The 12,786-nt window shown below is 34.5% G+C and overlaps 2 protein-coding genes across 3 annotated transcripts; both read left to right on the forward strand.

Annotated features, from left to right (window-relative positions):
- The first annotated feature begins 37 nt into the window (after positions 1 to 37).
- LOC115456259 (myosin-VIIa) lies at positions 38 to 8,576 on the forward strand. The gene is given in 15 exon segments (XM_030185253.2): positions 38 to 234; positions 557 to 814; positions 1,624 to 1,808; positions 1,900 to 3,107; positions 3,178 to 3,422; positions 3,512 to 3,674; positions 3,677 to 4,347; positions 4,422 to 4,661; positions 4,663 to 4,761; positions 4,836 to 5,050; positions 5,274 to 5,782; positions 5,785 to 7,599; positions 7,724 to 7,753; positions 7,756 to 8,219; positions 8,327 to 8,576. Coding segments are annotated over 15 exon segments (6,324 nt in total). The 5' UTR covers positions 38 to 210; the 3' UTR covers positions 8,525 to 8,576.
- Positions 8,577 to 9,574: 998 nt separating this feature from the next.
- On the forward strand, positions 9,575 to 12,288 carry LOC119190332 (inactive peptidyl-prolyl cis-trans isomerase shutdown-like). 2 transcript variants are annotated; one of them, XM_037442062.1, is made up of 4 exons: positions 9,575 to 9,781; positions 9,994 to 10,297; positions 11,156 to 11,355; positions 11,485 to 12,288. In XM_037442062.1, exons 1-4 carry the CDS (start codon positions 9,735 to 9,737, stop codon positions 11,870 to 11,872), a joined length of 939 nt encoding a protein of 312 aa, XP_037297959.1. In that variant the 5' UTR covers positions 9,575 to 9,734; the 3' UTR covers positions 11,873 to 12,288. The 2 variants fall into 2 exon arrangements, with proteins under 2 accessions (XP_037297959.1, XP_037297960.1); XM_037442063.1 differs by having other exon boundaries at positions 11,502 to 12,288.
- Positions 12,289 to 12,786: the final 498 nt, after the last annotated feature.

The raw sequence follows: 12,786 nt of genomic DNA on the forward strand, positions 1-12,786 counted from the left end.
TAATATACAGAGTTGATAACAGGATTATATACCTGCGTATTATCTTCAAATATTTATGATATATATTTGTTCACTTCCTATCATTGGTGATAATACAATCTGTAATATTGATAAACCTTTGCCAGTCTTCCGAGAGATGTTACGCGATTATTGTGGATATGGTGAAAAATGTGTAGATTTCTTGTGAGGTGAATCTCTAAGTAACGAACAATGTCGGATCAAATACGCTTAGCCGTAAGTAACTGACCATGATTTTTAAATACTTAGATTTAAAATTAGGTAGTTATATATGGTCAAGAATGCATAGGTACTGGCCGAAATCTTATCTTTAGAATGCAGACCAATTTGGTAAATAAAATCGGATATTACTCCTAGGTAAAATCAGTAATAAGATAACGATGTTCGTATTTTTTTAAATGCTTAAAAAACTGATATTCCTAGCTAATATTAACTTAAGACCAAGTTATTTTTATCCTTGAAAAATGATTATATTTTTTCTCTTTAATTAAATTGTGCCTTTTCATAATGTACATACTTAAATAAAAATTGTTTCTAGAACTTGGTTTGGCTAAAGCCAGAAGGTAAATCGGAATTCGATATTCCAATTGCCGTTAAAATACTAAAATCTTCTGGCGACACTCTTCAAGTTCAAGATGACGATGGAAAAGTATTCTCTACGAGGATACAAAATGTTCTCAAACCACTGCACGCCACTTCAATACAAGGAGTCGAAGACATGATCACACTTGGCGAACTACAGGAATATACAATTCTGAGGAATCTTCAGATACGATACAACCAACAACTAATATACGTGAGTAAATTAATTGATTTTGGTATTAATTGTTAATCCGATTGTTTATGATATCCATTTAAAGTGGTTGCTTCGTAAGTTAAACTGATTGTATTATTGAAATGATGTACTTAGTTCAACAATTTAGAATTTATGATGAAGCTGAGGGACATTTGATCCCGGATGTGGAGAAATAATTGCAAATCACGCAGAAGGTGGTCCTGGTACAGACATTGAATCAGCGATTGGCAATGAAATAATACTGAGTAGTGTAGTAGGTAAAAGCATGTAGATAAGTAATTGCTTTTTAATTAACTGTGTTATGTAGGTATGCATACCTATTCTAAAATACTTATCGTGTATGAAACATTTTATCCGCCATTTTCAATACGCGATCCCGATCGCTTTTGATTAATAATTGGGATAGTTTATTGAAAACGGCTGTAAATCATTGTTTGCTGGTTAATATTAGTCATTAATAGTGATCTGGATTTGCATTAGGTATCGGCTTCAACGAAAAAGGAGAGAATGCAATCTCCTCCGATTCAATGCGTAGACTTGTTTTTATGTATTTTATAAGTGGTCCTATTTAATGCCTTCTACCTACCTACTCACTGCACCTATTTTTTTTCCTTGGACATATCGAATGTTTATACCGTAATGTATAAAGGATTTCCTCTGTAACGTAGGTAGTTGTATTCCGTACGGGTTCGATTACAAGCGGCAAAGTAATATTTGACTCTTCTGCTCAGCCTGCCGATATACTGAATCCCTATCACATTATGGGAAGGAATACACATTTTAAAAAATATTTGATTATTTTATTTCAGACTTATACGGGTTCAATGTTGATTGCCATAAATCCTTACGAAATTTTGCCCATCTATACCATGGATCAAATCAACTTTTACCAAGAGAGAAAAATGGGAGACATTCCACCCCACATCTTTGCCATCGGAGACAATTCATACAGAGAGCTCATGGATACTTCGTCCAACCAGTGCATCGTCATAAGGTATGGCGAAGTCAGTAATGTTATCAAAAATACAATGAAGTCATTAAGATAAAATGATGTAGGTACTAACTTATTTATTTCTTTTTTGAAGTGGTGAAAGCGGCGCTGGAAAGACCGAAAGCACGAAGTTGCTACTGCAGTATTTAGCAGCAGCAAGCGGAAAACATTCATGGATTGAACAACAAATTCAAGAAACTAACCCGATTCTTGAGGCCTTCGGAAATGCTAAAACTGTAAGAAACGACAATTCATCTAGATTCGGGAAATATGTGAACATTTATTTTAACAGAAAAGGTATAATTGAAGGAGGCAATATAGATCAGTATCTTCTCGAGAAATCTCGAATAGTGTCTCAAAATCGAGGAGAGAGAAACTATCATATATTTTATTCACTGGTTACTGGACTATCCGCCGACGAAAAGAAAAAGCTTGAATTGGGCCGACCTATTGATTACAACTATTTGAATTCAGGGAACATGTTGACCTGTGACGGTCGCAACGATTCTATGGAGTTTGCTGATATTAGATCTGCTTTTAAAGTTTTGAACTTTCCTGACAACGAGGTTTGGGGAATTTTTAGTTTATTAGCTGCAATTCTTCATTTGGGCAATTTGACATTTAAATCATATAACATAAATAACATTGAATCTTCAGAAGTCACAGATGCAGTAAATGCTAACAAAATTGCTGTACTCTTAGGCGTTAATAAAAACACACTTTGCGAAGCACTGACGCGGAAAACATTTATTGCCCATGGAGAACGCGTCATTTCTATGCTCACTACAGCTGCTGCCATTGAAGGCAGAGATGCATTAGTGAAGGCTATATATGGTCATATTTTTGAATATATTGTAGAGACAATCAATAAAACTTTACACAAAGATCAACAATTATCTAGTGGGTCTGTTGGCATTCTGGATATATTCGGGTTTGAGAATTTTCAATTCAATAGCTTCGAGCAACTGTGCATCAACTACGCCAACGAAAACTTACAACAGTTTTTCGTTAAGCACATCTTTAAACTTGAACAAGAACAGTATGAAAAGGAGGGTATAACTTGGACGAATATCAATTATGTAGACAATCAGGAAAATCTTGACGTGATTGGCTTGAAGCCTCTAAACTTATTGGCTTTAATTGATGAAGAATCCAGGTTTCCAAAGGGAACAGACGTAACGTTACTTTCAAAACTTAACAGCAATCACGGTAACAAAAGCTGCTATATGTCCGCTAAATCGACGCATGAACATAGATTTGGTGTAAAACATTTTGCGGGAGATGTCTTTTATGAAGTCAAAGGTAAATTTTGTTTATATGAGTTGGTATAAGATTTTGATTAAGTGTTATATTTAACTGAATATTTTTTTAGGATTCCTGGATAAAAACCGTGACATGCTAACAGCAGACTTGAAAGATATGTTATTTGACTCAAGCAACATATTCCTCAAAAACTTGTTTCCTGCCGATATTACGGCATCACAAAGTGGCAGTCGCAAAGCATTGTCATTAAGTTATCAGTTTAAAACATCTTTGGATTCTCTAATGAAAACACTTTATGCATGCCATCCATTTTTCGTACGATGTATCAAACCAAATGAATTTAAGAAACCACGGGTAAATTCGTTTATTATGTTTATATTATGGCGTGATATAATTAAAAACAAGTAATTTAATTTATGAATGGTAATGTATTATTTTTTCAGGATTTCGATAGGGAGCTATGTGTTCGTCAACTCAGATATGCTGGTTTGATGGAAACAGCTAAAATCAGACAAGCAGGTTATCCTATTCGGTATTCGTATTCCGAATTCGTCAGTCGTTACAGGCTAGTAGTTCCCGGCATACCACCTGCAGAAAAAACTGATTGCAAAATGCAACTAAAAGAATTTGTACTGAAGCATTGCAAGACCAAGAATTTCGCCTAGGGCATACTAAAGTATTCCTCAAAGATTATCACGATGTAATTCTTGAAGATCTCAGAACTAAAGTAGTCATGACAGCTGTGATTCGAGTGCAAGCTAATGTCAGAAGGATGCTTTGCAGAAATAAATTCTTGAGAATGAGAGCTGCGGCCATAACAATCCAAAAACACTTCCGTGCACGTGGCTATAGGAGCAGATATCTAGTGATGAGAAGAGGCTATTCACGCATACAAGCTGTTGTAAAATCTAGAGAATTGAGAAGAACTTTTGTCAACTTAAGAAACTTCTTCCGAAACCTTCAAGCTTACAGCAGAGGATATCTGGTAAGAAATTTGATTAAAGAAAAGGGAGATATAATAAAAACTAAACTGGCACAATTTTACACTGAAAAAGAAGAGGCGATTGGAACCGGGGCAGACGTCAAAGCTGCTGAAGATGAATGTGAAAAGAAAGTAGCAGAATTAATGAGATCCATATGGATTACAAAAGAAACAATTGTTGAAAACGATGCACAGAATATTTCAGTTATTGATGATCGATATGTCGATGATGTGTTTGGTTTCTTAAAAGATAGTAGCACACCCGCAGGCACTGTCCGTGGCACTGGCTTCGGCGTGGTAAGTATCATACAGCATCTGCTCCTGATATGGTTGAAAATGTATGGTTTTATTATAATTACTTATTATTTTAGACATCTACCATAAAGCCAGATGTAACAACAGTGATTCCTATGCCTCAGGAGGTTGAAGAAGAACAATTTGACGAGTTTAATTATAGAAAATTCGCAGCGACATATTTCTTGGGTAACACAAGCCACCAATATTCTAGGAGGCCGCTCAAACACTCACTCTTAGATCTGCCATCGCCTATTGATAAAATGGCCGCTCAAGCATTGTGGATCACAATACTGAGATTTATGGGCGACTTAGCTTGAACCCAAATACGTTGATGACAAAGTCGATAATGTTCCTATCATGACGAAACTAACTGATACTATTGGACGCGCTTTCCAGAAAAGCAAGGAATTTGAAGTATGTATGCAATACATTTTCATTAGTTGAAACTTTGCTTGATTACTAATATCCGCAACATTATTTTTCCGCAGGAAATGTTAACAAAAGACAATGAAAATAATAGGAACAAAATGCTATCCATAACATTAAAACGGCAAACAAAACTGAATGAGGAATTTATGAAAAATTTAATGAATGACGATATAACTAATGATATGTACAGCAGTTGGCTGAACTCAAGAAGAAGCAATAATTTAGAGAAACTTCACTTTATAATTGGTCATGGAATCATCAGAAAGGAATTACGGTATTCTGAAAAATATTTATTAATTAATCTTATCAAAACAAGTAACGGATGTTTTGAATGTAATATCTTTTAAAATTATTGTAGGTATATTTAATACTTACTTATACACCTGTATTTTGCAAATGACGGGATATACTTATTGAGTGTTCTGTTAATGATTTTTTAATATATTTTGCTATTAAAACATGTTTAACAAAACGTAATTGGTAAAATTTTGTCACAGGGACGAGATATTCTGCCAACTTTGCAAACAACTCACAAATAACCCTACGAAGACATCACATGCACGTGGATGGATATTACTTTCGTTATGCGTTGGTTGTTTCCCTCCCTCAGAGAGATTTGTCAAATACTTACGTTCCTTCATACGTGGTGGTCCACCTGGCTACGCTCCTTATTGCGAAGGACGTCTCGTGAGGACTTTCAAAAATGGCCCGCGAACTCAACCTCCAAGCTGGTTGGAACTACAAGCCACCAAAACAAAGAAACCGATATTGCTAACAGTAACGCTAATGGACGAATCTATGAAGACAATCCAGTCTGATTCAGCGACAACTGCTGAGGAAATATGCCAGCAAATAGCTGACAACATAGGATTGACTGACACCTTCGGATTTTCCTTGTACATCACCCTGTATGACAAAGTATTGTCTCTCGGAAGCGAAGGGGAACATATCATGGATGCAATATCCCAATGTGAACAATTTGCCAAAGAGCAAGGTACTCCAGAAAAAGTGCTCCGTGGAGATTATTCTATAGAAAAGAAGTTTTCTCACCATGGCACAACCCTGTGATAGATCCGGTAGCTACGAATTTGATTTACCATCAGGTAGCTAAAGGAATTAAATTCGGTGAATATAGGTGTAATTCCGAGAAGGATTTGGCAATGCTTGCGGCTCAACAACATTACATTGAGTATGGACCTCGGATGGATCCAAATATCCTGAGAAAAGTAATTGTGAACTACATACCAAATCAGTTTATCCAATCAAATGATACTGCATTGTCAAAATGGGAAAACCTAGTCACCAAATCATTTGAGTCATCAGAAGCTATACTTTCAAAGGTAGACCCGTTGCGGTGCAAAGAAGACATAGTGATATTTGCGAAATTAAAATGGCCTATGCTGTTCTCCAGATTCTTTGAAGCTATAAAGTTAAAAGGTGATGCAATTAGTAAAGACCTGGTCATAATCGCAGTTAACTGGACAGGAATCTATATTGTTGATCAACTAGAACACATTCTTTTGGAAATAGCATATGTGGAAGTCACGTACGTTGCATATGATGAAGATAACGATTTTGATAATGTGGGCCGAGTAACGATTAGAACCATCCAACAAGAAGAATTTGTATTCCAGAGTGTTGACGCTAGCGAAATGAGCTCCTTAATAATATATCTGATTGACGGACTGAAGCGGCGGTCTGTTTATATAATAGCGCAAAGCGATTCCCAAGGTTATGCCGACGCATCTTCATTCTTGCAATTCAAAAAAGGTGATCTCATAACTTTATTGCACGACAGTACAGGTGAGACTCTTATGAATGCCACTTGGGGACACGGCATATGCAATAATCAGGAGGGCTTATTCCCAACTGAGCAAGTATACATCCTACCAACGCTAGAAATACCGTCAAGTATGATATTGGACATATTTAAAAAAGGTAATATAAATAACGACAAGAAACCTTTGTCTAAATACACTACCATTCAAAGAAAGAGAATGCATACTTTAGAGAAATATGCTCAGGAGCATTTCAGAGAGAATTATGAGATTAATAGCACAATTTCAAAGCAATCTACTTTAACAACAGCAAAGAAAGCTGTTGCCGGCGATTTATGGGCTCACACACGAGAACCGCTTAGGAAGCCGCTTTTGAAAAAGTTATTAGACGATGAAAATATGTCTAAGCATGCCATTTTATCTTTCTTCGCGATTTTGAAATATATGGGCGATATGCCAGCTCCTAAACCTAGAACCACAACTGAATATACTGATGAAGTGTTCAGACATGCTTTAGCTGAACCCGCGTTGAGGGACGAGGTGTATTGTCAGATAATGAAACAACTTACTAACAACAGGATACAACTTAGTGAAGAGAGAGGATGGGAACTGTTGTGGTTAGCCACCGGAGTTTTCGCGTGCGGTCAAGTACTAATAAAAGAATTAGTTGAATTCCTTAAAACAAGACTTCATCCCATTGCGAAAGAATGCTTGAAGCGAGTATTTAGAACGCAGAAAAACGGACCGAGATTATATACTCCTTACGTGGTGGAAGTAGAAGCTATCCAACATAGAAGTATGCAGATTTACCACAAAGTATACTTCCCAGACGATACTGACGAAGCCTTTGAGGTCGATTCGTCTACTAAAGCTAGAGATCTTTGCGAACAAATAACTGGAAGGTTGAATCTGAAGAACAGTGACGGCTTTAGCTTGTTCGTTAAAATAGCAGATAAAGTATTCTCTGTACCTGAGAATTACTACTTCTTCGACTTTGTCCACGAGCTTGTAGAATGGATGAAGCAGACAAGACCTTTACGTGGAGGTATGTTACTCACAGTATCACCTTATTCACATGTATTCGATCATACGCTTTACGACATAAAGTAATTATTACAAACGACACAGACGATAACATTTTTGTGTTAATTATTTTTCTTATTTTTTAGCTGGGTCACAAATGCAAATGAACTATCAGATATTTTTATGAAAAAACTCTGGGTTAACACTGCCCCTGGCAAAGACAAACACGCAGATCAGATATTCTACTTCCCTCAAGAGTTACCCAAGTACTTGAGAGGTTATCATAAAACATCAAAACAAGATCTCGTTGAGTTAGCAGCGCTTGTATACCGAGCGAGATTTGGAAATGACCAGACATTACTTCCACAAATAACGCAAGTACTAGAAGACTTTATACCATCTGATATGATTAGGATTCAGTCGAACTCTCAATGGAAATCGTCAATTACTGCTGCTTACTCACAACATGGCGCCATGACAGAAAACGAAGCAAAGGAGCAATTCTTAAAGAAAATTTACCAACTACCTACATTTGGAACGGCGTTCTTTGAAGTGAAACAAACGTCTGATCCTACATATCCTGAAATGATCATTGTAGGAATAAACAGAAATGGTGTTAGCCTTATACATCCACAAAGCCGAGTAAGTATGCATGTATAATTTTATCTTGAGCTATATACATACGATTGTTACAATTGATTAGATAACAAAATCTTTATTACTCACATTAAAAATAACTTTCCTTACAGGACGTATTAGTCACGCACCCGTTTTCGCAATTGTCCAACTGGTCGTCAGGAAACACGTTCTTCCACATGACAATGGGAAATTTCTTACGTGGAACCAAGATTCTGTGCGAAACTTCATTGGGATATAAAATGGACGACCTCATTTCTTCCTATATAGCCTTACTACGTAAATCGATGAAACAAAAATCTAGAAGATAGTCAGAAATGTTTAGGAGTATTGTATATTAATAATATTGACGATAAAATCTTGCAGATGTCTCTTTTTTATACACAGGACCTATAATTTTGTAATGTACCTACTTAAATCAAAAAAGATTATTATGAAATATGTTAATTACTTTATCGCCAGTAGTTAATTAAATAAAATTTTTTTAAAATATTTTATTTAGGCATATTAAAACACTGTACAGCATTTTTATTGTTTTGTTTATTTTTTTCTTACCTAGACAAAATCTACGTTACTTGAAACATCTAAAAGCATTTAGCTTAGTTTAACGTTCATAACGATCAGTCAACTCATGAGTTCGATTCTCCTTTGTTAAATTTTTAGATTTTTAGCTTAGCATATTACTTTCTCAATCTATTTCTAAGACAAGTAAAGAGATCGAGATATTATACTCAAGTACGAAACATAAGGTAGAAAGGTACCTATTTTATTGTAAGTACCTCCACGATAAAACACGAACTATTAGAAATTATATAATAATAATAATAATATCAGCCCTGTATTATATACTTGCCCACTGCTGAGCACGGGCCTCCTCTACTACTGAGAGGGATTAGGCCTTAGTCCACCACGCTGGCCTAGTGCGGATTGGTAGACTTCACACACCTTCGAAATTCCTATAGAGAACTTCTCAGATGTGCAGGTTTCCTCACGATGTTTTCCTTCACCGTTAGAAATTATAAAATAATAAAATTGATACCATGCATTAATAAACTACCCAAACTAAAGCAAAAGCTGAAATATAATATTAAATCATATTGTAATCCATTAGAGGCTTACCTACGTTCAAAAATCAAAATCACTATTTTTTGGTACGATAGTTTACTTAGGAGCCATAGAAATACATATTGTTTTAAAAATATATATTATTATTTTTGCGACTGCCGCGAATTCCTCTCGGTAGGTATGTGAAATAGAGTCTAGAAGACGTATATCCATGAAAACATAATATAATACATTATGTCACACAATATTGCTGATTAAAAAAGAATACGTAAGGCTAGGCAGTATGGTCGAAATGCTAGTTTCTAAGGACGAATTAAAAAAGAAATCGTATGTGTATGTATGTATCTTTATATTTTTTTACATACGATTAACGTAATGGTTATATTTTCTTTGCATACAATATACTCTAATTGATATTTTAATGAAACTGTGAAGTGGACATGGTCATCGGTGATAATGGATAGGTCACCATCAATTACTTTAGAAACCGGCTTAGATTTGAGGTTAGTAAACATAAACACGAATGTTTTGTTTTGTCTACGTCCTACTATATTTTGTTTAGTATCTGTAGTTAAGAAATTATTGTTTAGATTCAATTTCTTGGACTATTGTCCAACTTTGTTTTAGCTTTCAATCTTTTTGATATTTATGCATTGCTTTCATTATATATCTTACTCCTAAACGAACATTACAAATGTAACTATGATTTTTACAGGCAGGTTACCTCTACGGGATCAATACTCCATATAAGTCAAAATGAGGATGATTTTTTATGTACAGAACCAGAAGAGAATAAATTTATACCTATTGACTTTACTTTTGGAGAGCCTGTAAATAATTTTGAACTTTTTGAAAAATCTTTAACCGCTGTTGATAATAATGGATATGTTAAGAAGAAAGTTTTAGAAGAGGGAGGAGGACTACCTTTCTATGAAGGTCAAACTGTTACAGTTATGTTTGCAGGATATTGGGAAAATGAATTAGAACCTTTTGACTCTACTGCTGTGAATAAGCCTATGGTAAATTTAATAAATATGTTACAGATTGTTCAATAATGGAGAAAACTATATTTAAACAAAAATGTCCCTGATCTAAAATTATATCTGTTGCAGTCAATTATTTATGTAATTGAATGCAATGGAAAAAGGCATTAGTTTAAAATGAAAAGCTTTTTTTCTTAAAAATTATGTTGTGTTATTAGTTTCTAATTGGTATTATAAAACTAGGTACTTTTTGGAACCAAATATCCAATACATTACTACAATAATTGGTGTTATAGTTTTATATTATCAAAACACAATACAGTTTACCAATTATTACTACAGTCTTCAACTTTAGTGTGCATAGTCACTTTTATAGTCTATTAGAAGTTAATATAGAGTAAGTATCAGCTGGTCTTGGGTTTGAAACCACTATCTTGGGAAACAAATTATGAGAGTTTCTTTGATATACTTTACCTACGATTGCATCCTCTAATAAGTAGTAATACTCTATTTGCAGCCTGAATTTTTGCAAGTGGGCCAAATGACATAAAAATCCACTATAACTAAATGGCACTTTTCCAAAGGTCACTGGAACTGCTTGTTAACTTTATAAGAATAAAATCCTTCAGATAATTATAAATATTATTTGTAAAAGAAATAAAAAAAATATATAATGGTAAATTAATCAGTGAATTTACATTGTTGTCCACAGTACCGTAAATAAGACATCTTTGTGGCTGACATGAAAAAGTATTGTATGGAGGTTTACATTGGGAAGGTTTTTAAAACTACACCCAATTCTTGACAAAACTTGGCACTTTATATAACTGGATTGACCATAGTAAATATAAATAAGAAGTATAATTTTAAAAAACATTTTTTAATTTATTACAGCATGTGGACCTAAATGATAATGGTTTATTGCCTGGACTCCAGATAGCTATCAAGTCCATGTTAGTTGGAGAAACATCTGTGTTCCTTCTTTCATACAAGGTTATGTATGGTGAGATGGGTATACCGCCTAGAATAAAACCAAAATCTGACTGTGTGTTCTACCTAAAGGCAGTAAAATGTATTATTACACCAAAAGAAGGGTATTTATTTTATTATTTATAATATCAATCTTCTTTTTTTCATAATGGCATGTATATTGAATGTTATGGATGAATGTAACTGTATAAAAGTATTTTTATTGGAATAGTTAATGTTATTATTTGTTTCAGTCTATTAAATATTTCAGAGCGAAATATGTTCCATCGGGTTCATGATGAAGTCAGAATGCTCTATAGTTCTGGGTATACATTGTACAAAATATCAAACTATTATGGAGCTGTTAAATTGTTTAACAAAGCTGTTAACATGCTTCATAAATGTCGGCTGGCTGATGAGAAAGAAGAGGAGAAACAGGAAAAATTACTCAAAAAATTATACCTTAACATAGCTATATGTAGTAATAAAATTAAGAAACCTTTGAAAACTTGTATAGCCTGTAATGAATTGAATAGACTTAACAATCTCTGGAACAATGCTAAGGCTCTATTGCAGAATGCTAGGGCTCTAAGAATGATAGGAGAATTTGATGAAGCTGAGAAAAGCTTAAGAGATCACTAAAGTTATGTCCTGATGGGGAAGAGGTAAAAAGAATTTACAGTATTACAAAAAAATAGAGATGCATGTAACCAAAACAAACTTCTTGCAAAACAATTAGTTGGAGCAGCATCTAATGTGCCCAGTGAACAATTTAAAAAAGAAGTAGATAATTTAATAACTAATTTTAAGGAGAGTGATGATTTATGTAAATTAACTTTGCCTGGAGATTTGAACTCTGCTGAAATGGAGTATATACGAGAAGTTTGTATTAGAGAAAATTTATTTTTCAACAAAATTAGAGAGAATTTTGCTTTAGACAAAGAAGAAGAGGAGACTGTATCAGATGTGAAGGCTAGCCAAGATGATTTAGATAAAGAACTTGCATTGTACTGTACTAATGTAAGCCACTGATTAAATAAAATTTACACAGAAGTTAACAGTAGTGTTATTTTATGGACAAAATTAATAAAATAGGCCTTAAATGTTTTAATTAATTGAGTAAATGTCTCCCTGATACAGTGACAGCATACCTATCTAAATGAGTTGTGGTGGTGGAGCATGGTGGGCAAAAAAATATTGCCTGCCCTAGAGTTGCGCTTAAGGAGGCCTTTTGTGCTGTAGGCCTTTGGTTCAATTTAGCAGTCCTTTTTCTTGCCTGCTGACCTTGCTAGTGCAAGTCTGTAGCTACGCCAGTTACACCATTTGCCCGGGATTGGAAGTCCTCAAAATACATTAGTTGACGAGGATAACTGGTCGTACCACCTAATAGAAAACGTTTCTGCAACGTGATAGTCGGTTGCGTCGACTCTACATTAGACTAGTTGATGGAAACAAATTTATGTATATTCATCCTTTGATTTTTAAATCGAAATTTTGTACGATTATTTTTTCTAAACATGCTAATCTACTTATATTAGGACCTAGGTGATGTAGCT

The sequence above is a fragment of the Manduca sexta genome, chromosome 23 (assembly GCF_014839805.1).
Source record: "Manduca sexta isolate Smith_Timp_Sample1 chromosome 23, JHU_Msex_v1.0, whole genome shotgun sequence".
Classification (NCBI taxonomy): Eukaryota; Metazoa; Arthropoda; class Insecta; order Lepidoptera; family Sphingidae; genus Manduca; species Manduca sexta.